The 21,099-nt window shown below is 50.2% G+C and overlaps 1 protein-coding gene across 1 annotated transcript in view; it reads right to left on the minus strand.

Moving 5' to 3' along the window:
• Window positions 1–2,505: 2,505 nt before the first annotated feature.
• WNT3A (Wnt family member 3A) overlaps window positions 2,506–21,099 on the minus strand; it is a 68,566-nt gene continuing 49,972 nt past the window's right edge. Inside the window, exons 3-4 of the mRNA XM_043913872.1 lie at window positions 11,299–11,564; window positions 2,506–4,600 (exon numbers count right to left, since the gene is read on the minus strand). Of these exons, the coding sequence (XP_043769807.1) occupies window positions 4,121–4,600; window positions 11,299–11,564 (746 nt within the window). The 3' untranslated portion in view covers window positions 2,506–4,120. The remainder of the gene's footprint in view (window positions 4,601–11,298; window positions 11,565–21,099) is intronic.

The following is a 21,099-nucleotide window of genomic DNA, read 5'->3' on the forward strand; positions in this document are numbered from 1 at the left end:
CCTTGAGGCCCCAGTAGGGAGTCCCTGGTGGTCAGCTACAGCCCTGGGGCAGTGGTGACCTGGCCTGAAATGGGCCTGGTGAAGGAGGCAGTGAGCCCCGGGCCAACAAGGGTGAGGTACTTGGGTGGGACTTGTGTGTGCCAGCCTGGGAAGGTGATAATGATTTGGAGTGTGAAAGCAGAGGATTTGGGAGTCCAGAGCCCTGTGTCTCTCTGAAGTCCTTTTTAAAAATATATATTATATCTACTTATATTTATTTTTGACTGTGCTGGGTCTTTGTTGCTGCACAAGGTCTTTCTCTAGTTACAGCAAGTGGGGGCTATTTGAGTTGAAGTGCCCAGGCTTCTCTTGTTCCAGAGCACAGGCTCTAGGGTGCGCAGGCTTTGGTAGTTGGGGCACACAGGCTTAGCTGCCCTGTGGCATGTGGAATCTTCCTGGACCAGGGATTGAATCTGCCCCTTGCATTGGCAGGCAGATTCTTAACCACTGGATGACTGTGGGGAAGTCCCTGCCTCTAGTCCCTTAGCCTTGCTGGACCTCTTCTGGCTCTGACTTTAGTGGCTTGGAGCCTGCAGCAAAGACCAGTGTGGCCATTAGCGTGATGGGGGTGGTATTCCCCAGGTTCTGTCTGGAGTGATGAGGCCACGACCTCCTATCACCGTGTTTCCTCTTTCCTCCCTTCCTCCCTTGAAGGGTTCCTACTCCCTCCACCAGGCAGCTCCCAGACCCTCTCTCCCAGTGCAGGGCTCTGTGTGGAGTGGATACTCTTGCCCATGCTGGGTCTGCACAGCCCTGGCCAGGACCCTGGCCAGCCAGCTCTGGCTCTCTGTTGGCAGAGGGTCACCCTTCATTCCTTTGCTCTCAAGGATACCACGTGGCCCTGATGTCTAGCCATGGAGCCAGCTGAACTGGGCTTCCCTCCCTCTGCTCTCAGCAGGCACAAGCCTCCTGATTATGAGGCTCCTGTCTGCCCCCAGTCCCCTCCTTTCCAGCATATGGCTCCTGCAGGGCGGCTGTGCTGAGCCTGACCTCTGAGAGGGGTGGGAACTAGGCCTCCTCGCCTCAGCTCCAGCATCAGCTCTCCCCATGTCCCACCTGCCCCAGCATGCCCCTCCACCCCTGCTTCCCCTTTCTCCCTCCTTATGGGTCTACTCGGATATCAGGCAGGGCTCAGAGGCAGTGGTAATAGTAGGGAGGAGAGCATGGAGGGACACAGAGAGAAGCAAGGACCCTGCTCTTGGCTTGAAGAGGTGAAGATGTGGTTTGAGAAAGCCATCCCTTCATCTCCTGGCTCCTGTAGCCTCAGTTTTCAGAGGGCTATCCAGCTCTGCATACCCTGAATACCCTGGATTGAGGGTGGATGTAGGCAATAGCCACGGAGGCACAGCGTGACACTTCTGCCAAGAGTATGCTTTGCTTGCCCTTGAGTCTCTCCCTGTTTGCCTTGGAAAGATCCCCCCACCCCCACAAGATTCTGAGCACGATTCCAGGATCTGGCCAACCATACATATAGAGACTGCTGACCCCTGCCAGTCCTCAGACACCTGAGCTATGCCCTGTGGTGGAGAGGAGGCCAGGGTCCAGGGTCAGCTCAGGCCTGAGGATGGACAGAGGCAGGAAGGAGCCCCTGAGAGTTCTTGGCTTCATACATTAGCTCTCTGCCAGTGATGGATGTCCCTCATGATCTCCCAACTGGATTCCTGCTGCATGAGCTGTGACTTCTAATGTGGCCTTTGCAGGAGGCAGAAGGAGGCGAGGCCCAGTGAGAAGTTCCTGCCTGATTTCCAGGCTTCTGGCTGGTGAGCCTCCGATTGAGGGAACGTGTCTTGCCTCCAGGTCAGACCAGGCTCCTAGAGTGCCCCATGGCAGGCTGAGAAGGGGACCCCACACAGAGTTCATGTCCCCAAGCCCAGGAAGCATGGCCACATAGCTAGTCATGGCCACATAGCTCAGATGTCAACTGAGTGAGCATGCTGTGGAGGTTTGGGGAAGTGGCTTTCAGCTGACTTGGTGGATGTACTACTGCACCCCTGACTGGCGTGAGGTCTGCCCCCTGGGGCGGCCGTGGTGCCCTGCTTGCTGCATCACACATCCTCTGCAACAGGCAGGCCTCCTTCCCCGCTCTCTGCACTTTTCACAGGTCTGTCTCCCCCTTGACTTTGAGACCACTGACTGTTTCCTTCCTTCTTTGGAGTGGCCATCCTTCTTCCTTCCTCTGGAATTCTGGCCCTGGAGGCCACTACAGAGCCCCCAGGAGTCTCTGAGCTAAACATGCCCACCACCACCTCCCATCGTGGCCCCTCCCAGAGGGTCATGACCAATCCAGGTCCCATGTCTTGCTGACCCACCACCAAAAATCCAGCACAATCCACAGGCTTGTTTGGTTGTTTCTTCTTCTTCTTTGTTTTGTTTTTTGTTTGTTTTTACTTTCCCCATTGTTTGAAACTCACAAGCTATGACTAAAAGTTTCTTTCATAGAAAGAAAAGGAAAACAACAACAACACATCTGTTTGTCTAGCTCCTGTGTATGGTGGATATAGCAGCATCAGAAATAAAATTAAAACCCACAAATGCAAAATTGAAGGCAAAGGAAGGTCGTATTCCTAGTGGGGTGTGCAGGTCCCTCCATTGTCTTTCCCCCTGCCTGGAGAGGAGGCCTTCAGGGCCAGGCGCCAGGCAACAATTCACAGTACCAGAGGCGGAGGAGGAAAAGTCTTGGCAAGGCCGCACATGTTGGGCAGTTCCTATGGGCATTAGTTGAGGGGTCCATCGGCCTTGCTCATTCCCAGACAGGATAGATGAGTCAGATGTGATGAGGGCCAAGCCAAGTAGCCAACCGGAGACTCCGCAATGACCAGTGACAGGTAGGTCTGGTGTACCAAAGACATAGCAGCAGGACCTGGGGGTCAGTCCTGGCCACAAGGGGCTGGGGCAGAGACCACTCCTCTGGGCTCTTTGGGTCCTCTCTCTGTAGCACCAGTGTTGTATCATCCCCCGACTCCAAATCTCCCAAACAACCCAAGGTAAGCCTCTAAGCTAGGTTATAGAGCTGAGTAGGACCTGGGCAGCAGTGCAGCCCAGTGACTCTGGACAGCCTTAGAGTCTAGGTCCCCTTCTTGCCTTTCCCTTACAGAGGACTGTGAATGAGGGAGCTGGAGAGAGGTGCTGATGCCAAGAGGCCAGCAACAGCAAGACTGGGACAGGAGGCTTTGCTCCTCTCCTGTGGATGAGATCGGGTGCATGTGGGAGCGTGAAGACAGGGAGGTGGGCAAACCAGGCTAGGACTCTATCAATGGCAAAGTCGAGGGCACAGCTGACCAGGCTGCGTGGTGCCTTGCTGGGGCCTGGATGACAGCAGAACACTGGGAAGAGGGCCCAGGTGTCTGATGCCCAGCACAAAGCAGCCAGGACAGAGTCAGGCCACACGTTCCAGGCCCTTCCTCAACCTTCTGCCACTGGGCCCTATCTCCTTGACCCAAACCCCAGCCATTCTTGCGGTTCTGCAGGGCCTGGTTGAGAGCGTTGGCAGGTATCTTTGAGGGAGGAATCCTTGGAGGATATACCTCGGACCTCAGTGGGAGGGGTAGGAGGACAAGATGTTCCCCACAGTCTCTCCACAGCTCATTCTGCCAGGAGATTCTGCTTTACACAGACGAGGTCGGGACGATGGAACCATGTGGTCTTCGAGGGCCAGTAATAGCAGGCTAAATCCCCGTCCCTGGAGCCCCAGCTCCAGAGAGGAGGACCCAGGAAGGGTCCTGGGTTTCACTGCAGGACGGGGAAGAACTCTATGCCACTCAGGAGCCTCAACCCTGTCCTGCTCGGACCCCGCCCCGCTCCAGGAGCTCTACCTCAAGCCCCGCCCCCGCCCCGCCCCACCCCGCCCCGCCAACGGAGGAGCTCTACCTCAGAGCCCCGCCTCCAGCCCCGCCCCGCCCACTGAGGAGCTGTACCTCAGAGCCCCGCCCCTGCCCCGCCCACGGAGGAGCTCTACCTCAGAGCCCCGCCCCGCCCCGCCCACGGAGGAGTTCTACCTCAGAGCCCCGCCTCCAGCCCCGCCCACTGGGGCCCCGCCCCCGCCAGGTGGAGCTCTAACCCGCGGGGCCGGTAGCGGCGCCCTCTACTTGCAGGTGTGCACGTCGTAGACGCGCGCGCACTCCTGGCAGCTCACGTAGCAGCACCAGTGGAAGACGCAGTGACACTTCTCCCTTCGCTGCTCGGTGCGCGCGTTGTGGCCGCGGCCGCAGCACAGCAGGTCGCAGCCGTCTATGCCGTGCGAGCTCACGTTGCAGGTGCGGTCCCGCGTGCCGAAAGATCCCGTCTCGGGGTTGGGCTCACAGAAGTTGGGTGAGGCCTCATAGTAGACCAGGTCGCGCTCTGTGGGCACCTTGAAATAAGTGTAGCGTGGCCGCAGGGTCTCCACCCAGCCGCGCGACTCGCGGTGCTTCTCCACCACCATCTCTGAGGCGCTGTCATACTTATCCTTGAGGAAGTCACCAATGGCGCGGAAGTCAGGCTGCGACCACCAGCAGGTCTTCACTTCACAGCTGCCCGAGAGCCCATGGCACTTGCACTTGAGGTGCATGTGACTGGCGATGGCCTACAGAAGCGGGCAAGCGGTGGAGTCAGGGCAGGCCCTCAACCTCCCCACCTCCCCAAAGGATGGCTGTGCTCTTTGCCTTAGTCTTCCTTCCACTCATCTGTCAAACAATCCCCCAACCTGCTCCATAAAGCTCTGGGACTCCCAGGCGGAGCAGATGCTCTCTCCCAATGCTACCCTTGATGTGGTTCCCTTGGCAGACCCAAGATCCCTGGAGGGCAGGGTCTGGGAAGCCCCCTCCTGGGCTGAGTCTACTTCTAGGCCATCTATGTTCAGTGAAGGAAAGAAGGGGCTGTAACATGTGACATGTAAGTCCAGGGGTGGAAAAGGGAAATGGTTCCTTCTAACTGAGGAAATCCAAGGTTTTGGTCTAGAGGAGATGCACATGGGCTGGGTGGCAAGCCTGGGGGCTGACCTGAGCATGAATAATGCAAGTGGCTTGAGCACAGTATCTTCAGGGCCCAGGAAACTGGGTTTATTGCATTGTAGGGAAGTGCTGAGAATTACATTCGGAGAAGGCAATGGAAACCCACTCCAGTATTCTTGCCTGGAAAATCCCACGGACGGAGGAGCCTGGTAGGCTGCAGTCCATGGGGAAGCTAAGAGTCGGACTCTACTGAGCGACTACCCTTTCACTTTTCACTTTCATGCATCAGAGAAGGAAATGGCAACCCACTCCAGTGTTCTTGCCTGGAGAATCCCAGGGATGGGGGAGCCTGGTGGGCTGCCGTCTATGGGGTCACACAGAGTCGGATATCACTGAAGCAACTTAGCAGCAGCAGCAGCTGAGAATTACATTATGTTTCTCCTGTGGGCATCCCAGCAGCAGGTTCTCTTCCCTTCTCTCTTTGGGGGAAGGAGTGGGGCTGGGGGTGAAAGGTCCTGTGAAATAGCCACCTGTGAGGTCGTGAGATGTGGCTGGTGGTCCAAACTGAGAAGTGCTGTTAAGGGCACACTACATTGCTGGGTCACACTAAATCCCCAGATTTCATAAGAGGATGTAAAATATCTCATTCAAAATTTTAATATTGATTGCATAACTGTCACGGTTATATATTGGTTATATTGGGCTCAATAAAATTTATTATTTAAAACAAATTTCACCTGTTTCCTTTTAAAATGTGGCTACTAGAAATTGATACATACTGTGTGGTTTTCATTACACTTCTATTGAACAGCACTGGTCTAAGACTTCAGGTGGGCTCCATGTCCAGGTGCTTCCTCCACCCTGTTCCCCTCTCCATGCTGTTTCTTCAACCCTTCATTCTCATCCTGGCACTTTTTTAGGGGCATCTGTAAATTACATTCCCATACCAAAATCCAGTTCTGTCTAATCTCCATTTTCTTCTCTTTCGTGACCAAGCTTTTCCAAAGAGGAGCTGACACTTTCCATCTCTGCCTCCTAAGTCTTTTGTTTTAGTTTTACTTTTGATCAAAGTTATATATGCATATACTTTAAAGAGTCCAAGAGTTCCTAAGACCTGTTAAGAAAAACAGGAGTTCTGCTCCCACACTCTCATTAACAGCACTTTCCTGACCTGCTAGGGGCAGCACCTTTCACCTCTGCACCTCTAATAAGATGCTTGTCTTGACCCAGGTTTAATCCTCAGGTCAGGAAGATCCCCTGGTGAAGGGAATGGCTACCTACTTCAGTATCCTTGCCTGGAGAATCCCACGGACAGAGGAACCTGGTGGGCTACAGTCCATGGGATTGCAAAGAGTTGGACACAACTGAGCGACTAACCCTTTCACTTGTTACTTCTTGATTTTTCAGTGTTTGGCCTTGTCTTATGGACCTATCATCATGGAGGTCCCATGGGGGGAACTTATGCCACAATTCTGATGCACAGTTTTTCCAAGCCCCCCCCCTACTCTAAAAACTACAGCATAGTTCCAGTTAGATCAAAATTTAGTGCTGACAGTGTTGAAAATGAAAGACGCTCAGTCATGTCTGATTCTTTGTGACCCCATGGACTATACAGTCCATGGAACTCTCCAGGCCAGAATACTGGAGTGGATAGCCTTTCCCTTCTCCAGGGGATCTTCCCAACCCAGGGATCAAACAGAGGTCTCCGGCATTGCAAGTGGATTCTTTACCAGCTGAGCCACCAGGGAACCTCAAGAATACTGCAGTGGGTAGCCTATCCCTTCTCCAGCGGATCTTCCCCACCCAGGAATCAAACTGGGGTCACCTGCATTGCAGGCAGATTCTTTACCAGATGAGCTACCAGGGAAGCTGACAGTGTTGGGGCTGTGTTAAATGTCATACTTAGTTGAGCCACATGATGTGATTGCTTTTCTTTTTCTACAAAATGTTTTGTTGTTGCTGTTTTTAATGTACTTACAGATTCAGTCTCATATACTCTCTAGTCATGTAAATATTCTCTTGAAGACTTTCAAACGCACCAGATGTTCCATGGATTTCATTTTCTTGGAGACATCTTTTTCAAAGCCCCTCTGGTAAATTTTGTGAAATGTGCATGTCTGCAAACAAATCTTTTCTACTTGAAAAGTTGAAAAGATGATTTAGCTTGGTATAAAAGTCTTGGCTTAAAATATTTCCCCCTTTCAGGATTCTGAAAGTATTGCTCTATTTTATTCTAGTTTTCATTGTTGTTCTTAGAAACACTGATGATATTTTGATTCCTGATCCTTTGCGTGAAATCAAATCTTTTTCTGGGAAGTTTGGAAGGATGTGTCATAGGCCGTGAATTTCACAATAAGTTTTCTTTAAAAAATTTTTTAAAATTAATTATTTATTTATTTATTTTACTTTTGGCTGTACTGGGTCTTCGTTGCTGTGAGTGGGGGCTACTCTTCATTGACGTGTGTGGACTTTTTCATTGTGGTGGCTTCTCCTGTTGCGGCTCACGGGTTCTAGAGTGCAGGCTTAGCTGTTGTGGCACATGGGCCTAGTTGTGCTGCATGTGGAATCTTACCAGACCAGGGATTGAACCCATGTCCCTTGCACTGGCAGGCGGACTCAACTACTGCGCCACCAAGGAAGCCCTCACAATGAGTCTGGACATGGATCTTCCCCTTTCTTGTGCTGATCACTTACATGGCCTGTTTGGTCTGAACTTCTGGTCATCAGCTCTGGGAAACTTCTTTACCAAATTTCCTCATCTTCATGTTCATTGCTGTCTTTCTTGGACAGATCTGTATTTTCTATTCTTTCCTATTTTCCAGGTCTTTCTTCCTCTACTTTGTGGGAAGGCTGTCTCAACTGTCTTCCAACCTTTCTGCTGAGATTTTTGCTGTTCTATTTTAATTTCTAAGAGCCTCCTTTCCCCCTGAATATTCTTCTAAGTTAACAGTTTATTCCAGTTTTATGGATTCAAGGTATTAACTCTCTGGGGATAGTGATGGTTTTTTGAAGTTTTTGTCTCTCTTTATAATGTCTCTTTCCCATAAGTTTGATTTTTGTTTATTTAATTTGGTCTTTATCTTTGTGGTTGTAGGAAGGCATCATGTTCAGTGATCCCTAACTACCTGCTATATTTAAAAGTGGGGCACCAAAAACTTATTGGAACCTCCTGTACACAGGAGAGACTCATGTACTTGGACCCTCACTGTAGAGTGATCTGGCCACATTGCTTTTAGGGGAAACCCCACATCAATATCTTCAAGTCTCTTCTCTTGGATTGGTCTGATTTTCAGGGGAGAGTCTTCCATTCTCCCAACTAGAGCATACAAGATTCACTGTGACACTAGAAGATTAAGAAGAGAAATGTGTATATAGACAGACTCCTTTCACTTGGGCAGCCTCACCCTCAGCAGTCCAGACATCTTCTGCTTTACCCTCATTAGGGAATAAGCCTCCAGGCTTCTTCATGGTGATGGAGGGGCGTTGTCTGGATGCAAGAGGTTGGACAGAAGAGCTGGTAGATTTAAAAGTGTTTTTAAAACAGATTTCAACCAACCTTTCTGTTTCCAAGCTCTATATCTATCTCTACTTCTCAAGATATCGGATACTAGAAATTCCTGGGTTGATTGCTTTAAAGCCAATCTAGTTTAAGAGTTTCTATTGGCTTAAGATTCAGCTTTCTTGACTGTACTGAGATGCTGCTTTTTGCTTTCAAAGTTTTATTGCCTTTGTCCCCTTTTCTGTTTTCCATGTTCTCTATAGTTTATTTATGTATCTTAAAATTAATTCATTGTCATTTTAGTGATGTTCTAGGAGACTGCAGACAAAAATCCTTTGTATTTAGTTTGTCATTTTTTTTTAACTGGAAGCTTCCATTCAATTTCCAGGTCTACAATTTCTTTGTGATTCTTTCCCAAATCTATTGTATTACATTTTAGCTTTGTGAACACAAGTAAGCATATTTTTTTCTCACGATCTGTGTCTAATAATTTCAGTATTCGACTCTTATTTCTGTTTTTGTTGTTGTTCTTGTTTCGCTTTGTTTTGTTTGGCTGGTTATCACTCATTATGTCACCAGCTCATTTAATAGGTTATATTTGATCATGTGTTGAACATTGTGTTTGAAAAATTGTTTGTAGAAAAAAAATCAGCCTATCATAAGGTTATCATTCTCCGAAAAGGATTTGTCTTCTTTTTCCAGGTGCGTGGGGATACCAGCAATTTGGGATCACCTTAATCCGGTTTTGAGATTTTGCTAGCCTGCACATGTGCACAAGGGCTTGTCTACTTCTGGTTTTCGTTTACTCCTCAGGATCCCGCCTAAACTGAGGAATTATTTCCCAGACACAGAACCTTTGATGGTCCCTTTTAGCTCGGTGAGGCTGCTGAAAGTGCAGCTCAGCATATATACTTTTTTCTCAGACCAGCAAATGACCCCTGGATAAAAGCTGCCCCCAGCCACCAGGCTTGGAGTCTATAGTCGCCTTCTGAACTTTGGACTGCTAATTCCTTACTATATGTTAGCTATTTGACACTTAACAATTATTTCTTTGGAAGTGTAGTATACATGCAACAGTTGATATGTCATAAGCATGAAATATGACCAAATTTCACAAATTACCAGCCTCAGAACACCAGCTCCTTGGAAACTCCCATCATGCTCTCGTCTAGTTGTTATCTTCTTTCCTGCCAGGGCATGTATTCCAACAGCATTTCCTTGATGACTACTGATATCGATCACCCTTTCACATATTCACACATATTGGTCATTTCTAGATTTTCTTTTGTGAAGTGGCTTTCCACTTTTTAGCCAACTTTCTATTGGGTCATCAGTCTTTTTCTTATTACTTTGTAGGTTTTTTTTTAATACTATAACTTTAATATACAGGTTGAGTATATATTGTGGATCTCTCCTCCTGTATGGATTGCCTTTTCAGTTTCATGGTGGTGTGGTTTTACAAATTTTAATACACTCTGCATTATCACATTTTTCTTTCATTATGAGTGCTTTTTTGGCCTGTTTAGGAAACTTTGCCCACTCCAAGGTCACAAAGATATTTTCTTATATTTTCTTCTAAACATTTTTTGTTTACTCTTTCCTATTTGGAAATGGGAAATTGATTTTTTAAAATATGGTGTGAAGTAGGGGTCAAGATTAATTCTTTACCATATTGATATCCAGTTGACTGTGCATACTTTATTGAAAAGACCATTTCCCCCTTTGCACTGCACTGTCTTCTTCCCTGTGATAAGTCAGGTAACTGTATCAGGGTATAAAGGGTGATTTTTACATTTCATCCTACATTTGTACTTTTGTACACTTTAGTCAGAAGATTAATGTGAGTCACCAAGTTCCCTGTTGTCTGTTGTTGGAAATTAAATGTTCACTCTTCAGCCCTCTGCAATGCCCCAGTTTCACTGGCCAAGGTCAGAGCCAACTTTACGGGATATTTTTCAGCCCCTACACACATCACTTCCTATCAGCAGTTCCCCACTGACCCTCTAATCAAGTTCTTTTCAAAAAGGCTCACAAAGCCTTTTACAGCTTGGTCTCTGGCAGCCTTTCCATTCCCCGCATCTTTCTTTCTCTGTTCTCCATGTTCTGTCTGAACTAACTCCTGTGCATTCTTTCACTGTGGGTTACCCAGAGGCTCTCCTGGCTCCCCCTCATCTCACTTCAGTTCAGTTCAGTCGCTCAATCGTGACTGTTTGCGACCCCATGGACTGCAGCGCGCCAGGCTTCCCTGTCTGCAGATGATTCTGCTTGTCTCCACTCACCACCTCTGTCAGTAGAAGTCTTTTTTGAGACGCTAGTCTGGGTCTGACCTCTCCATATGCCCAGATCACCTTGTGTGTGTGTGTGTGTGTGTGTGTGTGTGTGTCTCTCCATATGCCCAGATCACCTTGTGTGTGTGTGTGTGTGTGTGTGTGTGTGTGCATTTGTTCATTGGAGAACTTACCACACTGCGTTGGAGCAGCCTATCTGTCTCCCTACTGGAATGTGCAGGAGCAGGCCTTTCTCCCGACCCTCCTTCCTTGGGACCCCAACGTCACAGGCAGACCCGCCATCGTGTGAGAATGCCCTAGACCTCGTGGAGCAACGGGACAGCCCTGTGTTTCAGACACTCCTGGGCAGGAAGTGAGCAGACCCCCAGTTTGGCCATCAGATACATCCCCCCCACGGCCCACCACCCTGCCTCCAGCGGGCCATACCCCTTAGGGGGCCAGAGCACACAGCCTGTTCAGAAAGCTGTTTCCCAGAGCCCCGCAGGGCTGTGGTCTCAGGGATTTCTGCTTCACCCCCAGGACTGAAGGGGGGCCACAGACGTACCTGGCGCCCAGCCTCATTGTTGTGGCGGTTCATCGCGGAGCGAGCGTCTGGGCGGTTCTCCCGCGCATCTGCGAACTCCCGAGACACCATCCCGCCGAACTCGATGTCCTCGCTGCAGCCGCCCCACTTCCAGCCCTCACCGGGCGAGCCCTGATGGCGGCCGCTGCAGCCGCAGATGGCAGCGGAGCCCTCGGCGCAAGAGCGCGTCACCGCGAAGGCTACGCCGGCAGAGGCGATGGCGTGCACGAAGGCGGACTCCCGAGTAGCTGCGAAAAGAGATGACTTGCTTGGCAGGACCCGGCATAGCTGGGTGGGGCTGGCCGTGGAGGGCGTGGCTGCCTCTTGCCCTGGGCACCCACAGTGGGCGTGGGTAACCACGGCACAGTGATGGGGAGGCAGGGCTGCGGTGGGACAGGAGCGCGCGTCCCCAAGTAAGGACCCAAGGAGGGGAGAGAGCTTCCCCAAAGAAAGCAGACGGAGAGCTAAGGAGCCAAGGCAAGGTGCTGGACATCACTTGTCATGGAGAACCGCAGGGACGGTTGAAACTAGAAAGTCAGATCATAACCAGTGCTGGTGAGGATGTAGAGAAATCAGAACGCTGTAGACTGCTGGCTGGAAGGAACTGGTGCTTCCCGCTTGGAAATCGATCTGGCAACTTCTTGAAAACATATACCTACCCTATGACCTGGTCATTCGCCTCTAAGGTATTAACCCTGGAGAAAACCTGTGTTCATGTAAAGACCAGGAAGCAAATGTCACTGCAACTTTATTTGTAATAGTCCTAAACTGAGTTCTAAAATGTCTATCAACAGGTGAATGGATGAAAAATAGTGGCATAAGGTAAATAAGTCGTGGATTACAGATGGCAACTAGAATTAATATTGTATATTTGGAAGTTGTTAAGAACATAGATCTTAAAGTTCTCATCATAAGAAAAAGTCTTGTAACCACGTGGGGTAATGGATGTTAATTAAACTTATTGTGGTGATTACGTCACAGTGTGTACAAACACTGAATCATTATGTTGCAGTTGTAGTAGTAATAGTGTTAGTTACTCAGTCCTGTCCGACTCTTTGCAACCCCATGGACTGTAGCCCGCCAGGCTCCTCTGTCTATGGGATTTTCCAGACAAGAATACTGGGGTGGGTAGCCATTCCCTTGTCCAGGGGATCTTCCCGACTCGGGGATTGAATCAGGGTCTCCTGCATTGCAGGGGGATTCTTTATCATCTGAGCCTCCAGGGAAGCCCATCACTATTTTGTACACCCACAGTCTGAGCCCCCAGGGAATCCCGAAACTAATATAATGTTATATGTCAATTATATTTCAATTAAAACCTGTGGCATTTTTATGAAGTGGAATTCTACTCAGCATACCAGGAAAGACAGGATGGATGAATCTCAAAATAATTATGTGGATTGATTAAAAGGGAGACAAAAAGGCAGATACTCCTTCTAGTGTCCTCCTAACCCATGGTGGAGCCCTCCTGCCCAGATGTCCTTGTTGGAAGCTGCTAGCAGCCCTGCCCAGGGTGTGGCTCCTGGTTCACATGCTGCCCACATGTGCCTCTTTTACTGCCTGCACACCCTTCCCTTCTTCCACTTTAGACACTGGGTACTGAGAGGCCCAGCGGAAGGGCCACCTCTTCTGGAACCGTCTGAAGGTCAGTGCCTCCATGTGCACTTTGCCCTATGCTGGCCCCTCGTGTTTGGGTCTGGAACTGAATGCCCTCCAGGAGCTGGCAGACTGCCTCTGACCTGATATTGGAGCTGTTGGGCCCCTGAATGCTGCCTTCTCCTTCTACACATGGAGGAACTGAATCAGGGGATGTGGCATTTGTTTTTAGAAGGCGAGTGGGGGGTGGCTGAAGCTTAGGAAGAAAAAGCCAGTGGGGCTGAACTGGATCAGACAGGCATGTGAGGGAGTCAGCAGAGGCCTGCCTAGGAGAGGCCAGCTGCAGGGGGTTGCTGGGTGTGGGAGGCCTCACCTCAGCCTGGCAGACAGAACCCTAGAGGAGCAGGTCTCAAAGGACAGGCAGGAAGTCGGCAGAGGAAAAACAGGAGGCAGGGGTATTCTGCCTGGGGGCTCACAAAGTCAGCTCCCCAGGTGGGGAGGGGCTGGGCTGGCAGGACCAGAGGGAAATATAGGGCATGTGGGGGACAGCCTGGACTTTGTAGAGGCTGGATCCTCAGCCAGGCTTCCCCAGACGGTGTGAATGAATGCATCAATGCATCACGTCTCCTGAGTGTGTACAAACATTTCCTCAACGCGCCAAGCCATGATCTGCTCCAGGTGGAGGACCAGGTCCTGGGGGTACCCTGGGTCCTGTATGAACTGATAGAACTCACTCACTCCTCAAATCACCATTCCACACGTGTGTGGAGCACCTGCTGTTTGCCAAACCCTGCTGGAGAAATATCAGGGAGCAAGATAACTTTGTGGAGCTTACCCGCAGATTAGCAAGAATTTTAAAATCCCAGGTAAAAAAAAATTGCTATGGACTGAGGAGTGAGCTGGAGAGATAGAAGAACAGGACCAACCAGGGCCTTCTGTGTCTGGCAAGGGGTATGTGCCCCACTTTCTCCCTGAGCTCTTCTTGGGCAGAGGCCCCACCACAGGCCTGGACCGTGCAAGGGCTTGAAACAGCTACAGGAGAGTCATCCCAGGGGGCTGCTATCTCCTCACCCACATCAAAGCTCAGGAGGCTTTTTTCCTGGGAGGGGGATGGAGAGGGGGCTCCACCCTGGGGAGCAAGCAGAGGTTTGGAGTTGCGCCCCACACTTATTCCGACTGCATGGTCTTACCTGCTCCCAGGTTTGCAGCCAAGGATGTGTGTCCCAAAATTCAGGCAGCAGAGTCAGGGAAGTGGTAAGATAGGGTTCCAGCCAGCAGTGTGCACACACTCAGACTCTGCCACACAGGTTTGTACACATCCACACACACCTGCCACTTAAAAAAGCACATTTACTCTTATACTAGGAACACACAGAGTGGGACATGTCTGAGAAAGTGCCCCAGGCACCAGCCTCTTGATAGCTGCAAGGCTCCACCCTGCTTTTGGTGACTTTTTTTCTATGGATTTGTCAGCACTTCTGCAAGGTCCTCTGCAGGCCACAGCCAACCTATGTACTCCCCATGTTTTCCCCAGAGCAGGCCTGGACACCTGCTTCTTTCTGGAAACTCCCAGGTGGCAAGCACCCAGTCACAAACCCAGAAAGGGACTCCCCATTTCTCCTCCATCAGCCTCCCACTGACAGCTTGGTTGGGATCTACCCAAGTCTGAAGGCTGCTCTGGCCTCCTGAAATGGCTGTGGCCCATCTTGCCTTTCCTGGTTCTCAACTGTGAGTCCAGACCTCAGAATCTCCAACTTGCACCAGAAGAGGATCCTAGTTGGGACAACTGCCTCTAGCTTCCAGCTCCCTACCCCCCATCCACACACAGAGACACTCTCACCTCTCATACCCACATATGCATGCACACACAGACATACACATATATGCACACACTCACACAAGTATGCACATCCCCCTATACATACTGTAGGAGGAACGCTTTGTCCAGAGCCCATCTGGCCCTGCCAAGCCCCTTCTCTAGTCCTTGCCACTGTGTCCTTGCTTGACTCACACACAGGCTGACTCTGCTCCACCTGCTACCCTCTCAGTCCTGATCACCACTCCCTGGCCGCCAGCCACACTCAGCCCTCATCCTTCCCCTGGGTTCTTTCCAGCTGCTTCTGTGCTGCTGTGCATCTGCTGTGGCCCCATCCCTGCTCTTTGGGGATCCGAGGATGCAGTCTGGGCTCAGTCCATGCCTGGCCCTGGGGCCCTAGGGCTCCCCAAGGACCATCTCACACCCATTCTGCCCGAAAGCTCTCTGAGGTGGGGGCTGTGTCGAGTTCAACTTTTGTTTCTAATCTGAAGCCCCAGGCCCACCCCTAGATGGTTGTTGGTGGTCAGAGGAGAGGGCAGAGGCCCTGGGCTGGGGCAGGGAGTTCCAGGGGGGTCTGAGCACACCTGGACAGGCCCACCCCAGGGGACCTGGCTCTCTGCCTCTCCCTACTCAGCTTGTCCTGGAAGAAATTCAGGACGGCTCCCCTCACTGTCCTCTTTCCCAGACATCAGCCGGGCAGCTGCCTCTCAAGACACGAACCCCTGTCCTGTTACCCTTTTATAGTACACCTGATTAGTTTCAGGGCGGCCTGGAGCCACTTCCTGCTGACTCCAGGCACACACGACTCGGACACAGACCCCCTTCCTTCCTGTTCTTCCACTCAGCAGAGCCCGCACCCTCATTTTGTCTTCTCAAGGACTCCAACTCTTTAGAGGCTGGGCTAACCTGACTCTCACCCCTCCAGGGTCCTGGTCTGGTGTCTCCCCTCCTGCCCATGCAGTGACCCTAGGTTCGGGGCTGTGAGCTGGAGGTCTGGGGGTTCCTCACCACCCCTCCCAGGGCAGGGTCGAGCCAGGATGTCCTGTGCATCCCTGGAACCCACTGCACAGTCTGATGCCTCCCCTACCGTGCGCTCTCTGGTGGCCCTTCTCAAGTCTCAGCGTCTCCGAGTCCTGAATATGCTCCCCCAAGTCCCTCTGAGCCTGTCCCCAGAGGCCCAGGGCAAGCCCCTGTAGGAGGATCCTGCCTTCTGTCTCCGCCTCTGCTCTGCACCCCCTACTAGCCCCTATTCACCTCCTCTCTCCAGCTACTGAGATAAGGGGAGAGAAAGCGGGCCTGGGGCTTTGCCCTGCCCTCAACAGGGCTTGGAGATCTCTGCTTATCAAGCTCAGGCAAACAGTCCAGGGCTTCCAGACAACTTGAGGGGAAGGGTGGGCGGGGATGGGAGGGGTGTTCCCCCTTGAACTTAGAGGAGAAAACTCATTCCTGCACTGCTCTGTCACCAAGTAGCTGTGTGAGCCTGCACACTTCTCTCTCTTCTGGGCACCTCCGTTTCCTTTTCTGTCAAATGAGGAGAGGCTCCTCACAAATAAAGATCTGAGGACCAAGGACACCTTGGAGCTGGCCTTCAAGTTGCTCATGAGGAAAAGAAGCCTTACGAAGACCATAAGCCAAAAGAAAAAAGTAAGATGGTTCTTTCTGGCAAAGAAGATCCTTTTAAAATTGAAGACACAGGTCTTTAAGCAGTTACCAGAGAAGCTGATCAATCACAAAGGGAAAAGCTTAAACTTCACACTGGACACTATGACAGGTCCCTCCTCACCAGAGAAATCAGGGTTGCCGTCACCAGCAATGAGACAGAAAACGGATGGATGTCATGTGCCTCCTAAGACGATGTCCCAAGGAAATTCCACCCTCTTTGAGGCATTTTAAAGATCTAATTATCAGGAAATATCAGACACCCCCAAAGGCCTAACCAAATTTCTCCTGGTTTCAAGGGCATGAAGGGCAAGGGCTGGGCTGAGGAGCCCATGGACGTGGGATGGGCTCCTGGACAGATAAGGGACATTAGTGGGGAAATGGATGAAATCTGGGTAAAGCCTGGAGTTTAGTGGTGGATCTTGGTTTTGATGGATCTAACTGGATTTGTGTATTGTCAGCAATGGGGAGGCCTGGGAAGAGATCTGGATTCCTGCAATGTTTCTGTAAGTCTACACAATTATTTCCAAAGAAAAAGTTAAAACACATTCTGATGCTGTGCAGAAGAACCCCAGAATGCCCAGTTGACATTCCACAGCTGTGGGGCTTTTAATGCAGGAAACCACAGGTAAGCTTTAGGGTGTTCATTGTTGTTTGTTGTTTTAGTTGCTCAGTGGTGTTTGACTCTTTGCCACCCCATGGACTGTAGCCTGCCAGGCTCCTCTGTCCATGGGATTCTCCAAGCAAGAATACTGGAGTGGGATGCCGTTTCCTTCTTCAGGGGATCTCCTGGACCCAGGAATCAAACCTGAGTCTTCTGCTTTGCCAGGCAGGTTCTTTACCACCAAGCCACCAGGGAAGCCCAGGTGTTCGTTTACTCTATCCCTAAAACAAGGTTTATTGTAGACTTACAGGAGTCTTTCAACCTAAAGTTCTTGTCAATATGTAACAGCAACATACCAACAAAGTCCAGAACATAACCCTCCCAAAATCATAAGCTGAATTCCAGGGCATGTCTGAAAACTCGTGGTTTTTCTGGATAGATTGTTTTTTTTAAATCAGATTTCCACAGGGGTCTGAACCAAGAAAGTCATGACCTTCTGGATTAGCCTCAGTTTAGAGAGGAAGGGACACAGGGCTCTGCTGAGGTCATGGGTTGGGAGAGCACAGTAGCAACTCCAGTTACAGCAAAATTTTAGCCACAAACCACAGACACATACAGATAGGGAGAGAGAACCATTCTGCCTGTGGGAGGAGAAATTGCTTCTTGGAGACGAGACTGGAAATAACCCCTGTCACTAGCAAAATGCTTTCTTGTGAATGGGCTTTGGCAGGTCAAGAGAGGAGGAAGGGACACAGCCTATAAGAAGGGGGTGCATTGCTAGAATAGAGCCTACATGAGCTGTTAGGGCTCCCCAAGCCTGCTCTGTGCCAGCTCAGGACCCTTATTCCCACCCTGCAATCTGGGATTGGGAAAAGGAAGAAGAAAGGGAATCTCCTAAAAGAGTCTTTTTGTAAGACAAGTGTCTTCCAATCAAGAAAACCATCCTCCCCAGAAGCTTGATGCTTTTTCATTGTTGTTCAGTCGCCCAGTCATGTCCGACTCTTTGTGACCCCATGGACTGTCCCTCACCATCTCCCGAAGTTTGTCCAAGTTCATGGCCCTTGCATCAGTGATGCCATCCAGCCATTTCATTCTCTGATGCCCTCTTCTCCTTCTGCCCTCAATCTTTCCCAGCATCAGGGACTTTTCCAATGAGTCAGCTATTTGCATCAGATGACCAAAATACTGGAGCTTCAGCATCTAACGAGTATTCAGGCTTGATTTCCCTTAAGATTGACTGGTTTGATCTCCTTGCTGTTCAAGGGACTCTCAGGAGTCTTCTCTAGCACCACAGTTCAAAGGCATCAATTCTTTTGCGCTCTGCCTTCTCTATGGTCCAGCTCTCACAACTCTGTGTGACCATAGGAAAGAACACAGCCTTGACTATATGGACTTTTGTTGGCAGAGTAATGTCTCTGCTTTCCAACACACTGTCTAGGTTTGTCATAGCTTTCCTGCCAAGAAGCAATCATCTTCTGATTTCAAGGCTGCAGTCACCATCCTCAATGATTTTAGAGCCCAAGAAGAGAAAATATGTCACTGCTTCCACCTTTTCCCCTTCTATTTGCTGTTAAGTAATACGGCCAGATGCCATGATCTTAGTTTTTTAATATTTAGCTTTAAGCCGGCCTTTTCACTCTCTTCCTTCACCTCATCAAGAGGCTCTTTAGTTCCTAATTGCTAATAATTGTTTCATTAGCAATTATTTATTCAGTTCATTCAAAGGATCAATAAGCTTTTTTCATTTATCCACAATCCATCCATCTACAATCAACCCATCCATCCATCTATTCATCTACCATCCCTCCACCATCTATCCATCCATCCATCCATCATCCATTCATTCATTCACCACCCATCATCCATCTATCAATACAGTCGTCCACCCATCCAGGACCCAAGAGTCTATAATGAACCAGACACTAGGCTCACAACTAGAAATACAAGATAAGCAAGATGCAAGGTGCCCATTCTCAAGAACCAAAGTAAGAAATCTGTAAGAAAGTGGATTGCTGCTCTGATGAAATTTCTAAGAACCTAGATTTTCTGAAAGTTGAAGGAGCTACGTGTCCCGGTGATAATTAAGCATAAACTGAATGACCCACTGTTAGCTAGAGGGAATCCCTGCAATGGGGAGGAGAAGGGTGACCCAGAGGAGTCTTCGCATTCCTTTAGTGGGAGGCCCTGCTATTGCAAGTCAGGTTCTTTGCTTTGGGCTTTGCTGGGTCACCTGCCTTTGGGAGATTACAGTTTATGATGAAGAGAGTAGGGGAAAAGGACACACAATAGGCTTGGCAATGTAAGCTCTGGGGCAGCTTTGGGATGGAGGGGTGGCTGAATGAATGGTCGGTGGATGGATGAATGAATGGGTGGATGGTGGAGACTGGGTGGATGAATGAATGAATGGATGGATGAGTGGGTGGTGGATAGCGGGTGGATGATGGCTGAATGATGGATTGATGGATGGATGGATGAATGGTGGATGGATGGATGGGCAGAGGTAAAATCTGGGGCAGGTTACTATGTTTGTTGTAAGAGCTTGGAGTCCTGGAGGGGGCGAGGGGGGAGGGACACTCAGGGAGAGTTGTCTGGCACGGCTGCACCATCACTGAGACCAGTGTAGCCTTGGGTACCAGAGTCAAGTGTCACATGTGAGATGGGCTTTGGCGGTTACTTTACTTCCCTGGGTCTCATAACTTTAGAACTCTAGTTCTAGACTCTAGAGGGATTTTAATAAATCCTGTTTCCAGATTTGGATGTCATAGGCTTGGAAAGTACTAAAAATTACTTGGGGACTGACATAGGTCTGTGAAATTTTGTTACTTTTTTGAGAGAATAAGATACATAAGAAATGACAATCATAATTTCAGAAAAGGACCTTTTTTACATCAAAAAAGGATTTATTTCTGAAGTCCTATATGCAGAAGAAAGTTCAAAAAAATATTCCAAGGTCCTTGTCTTTAACATTTCCCCAGCGGTTAGCAACTACTTATTAAGTGTTGACTGTGGTCTGAGTGGACAAGAAGACTGCGGCCTCTGTCCCAGAGATGATTTTCTCTCTGGGAGATTACCCAGAAGGCCTTTTTATCAGGGATTGGTAGGAAAGCACCACCCCAGAGGCCTCCCTGCCCTAGGCCTTGCACATCCTTTTAAAACTGGTCCAGACAAAAAGAGGGGGCTCCTCTCTGCTGAGCCATTATAATGGGTCCTGCAGGCCCTCTCAGCCCCAGAGATGGGTAGAGGCTCAGGATAGTCAGCCCAGGCCTCAGACTGCCCAGCCGTGAGCACTGAGCCCAGACAGAGGCTCCTGCGTCTCCCAGCAATGGGCTCCATCACCACCAGGCTGTTTCCACAGTTGCAGCTTTCAGGAGGTGGAGGGCCCACCTGCCCTGCTAGGCTGGCCCCATACTTCGCAGCCGCAGGGCATGGGGAGAGACCCTCCCGTCCTCTCCTGGGAGGAGAAGGCTGTAGGGGGCTGGTCCTGGATGAGAAGGAAGGGATGGCTCAGGGCTCCTGGGATGGACCCATTGGCCTGAAGGGGCCATGGATCCCTTTTTTGAGGAATGAGTGTAACCTCTCAGGCAGTGGAAGTTCCTGGAAGGGGACTGTGGTTCAAATTTGACCACTGACCAATGAAATCAAGCTCCTGGGGCATTCTGTCTGTGGGGTCCACACAATGCACCCTTTGAGAAGCTCTGCAGGTAACTAGATGCCCCACCAGTGGTCACTGCAGACCTACCAATGGACCCAGGGCTGCAGTTCTGGGAGGGGAGCATGTATATCTGTGAAGAATCCTTCGGTGATTCTGATACATTCCTGAGCTGAACTCAAGCTCCATTACGGTCTCAGATTCCTAAGCCCCTCCTCTGGAAGGTGGCCAGACCCAAGAGGCATCTGGAAAGGAGGTCCCAGGACAGGGTTCTGAAGGGAGAGGGTTTACCATGGCAAGAGTGTCTCCGACACACTCCCTGCCATTGGAGGGACATGGAAAGAGCTAATACGGGGGGTGTCACCTGCTCCCCCTTACTGCAGGCTCCTGCAGTGGGCTACGCATCTCTGGCCTGGCTTCTAAGCGAAGTGAGGCCCTGGGTCCCTGGGGCTTGGCTGC

The sequence above is a fragment of the Cervus elaphus genome, chromosome 9 (genome assembly GCF_910594005.1).
Source record: "Cervus elaphus chromosome 9, mCerEla1.1, whole genome shotgun sequence".
Lineage (NCBI taxonomy): Eukaryota > Metazoa > Chordata > Mammalia > Artiodactyla > Cervidae > Cervus > Cervus elaphus.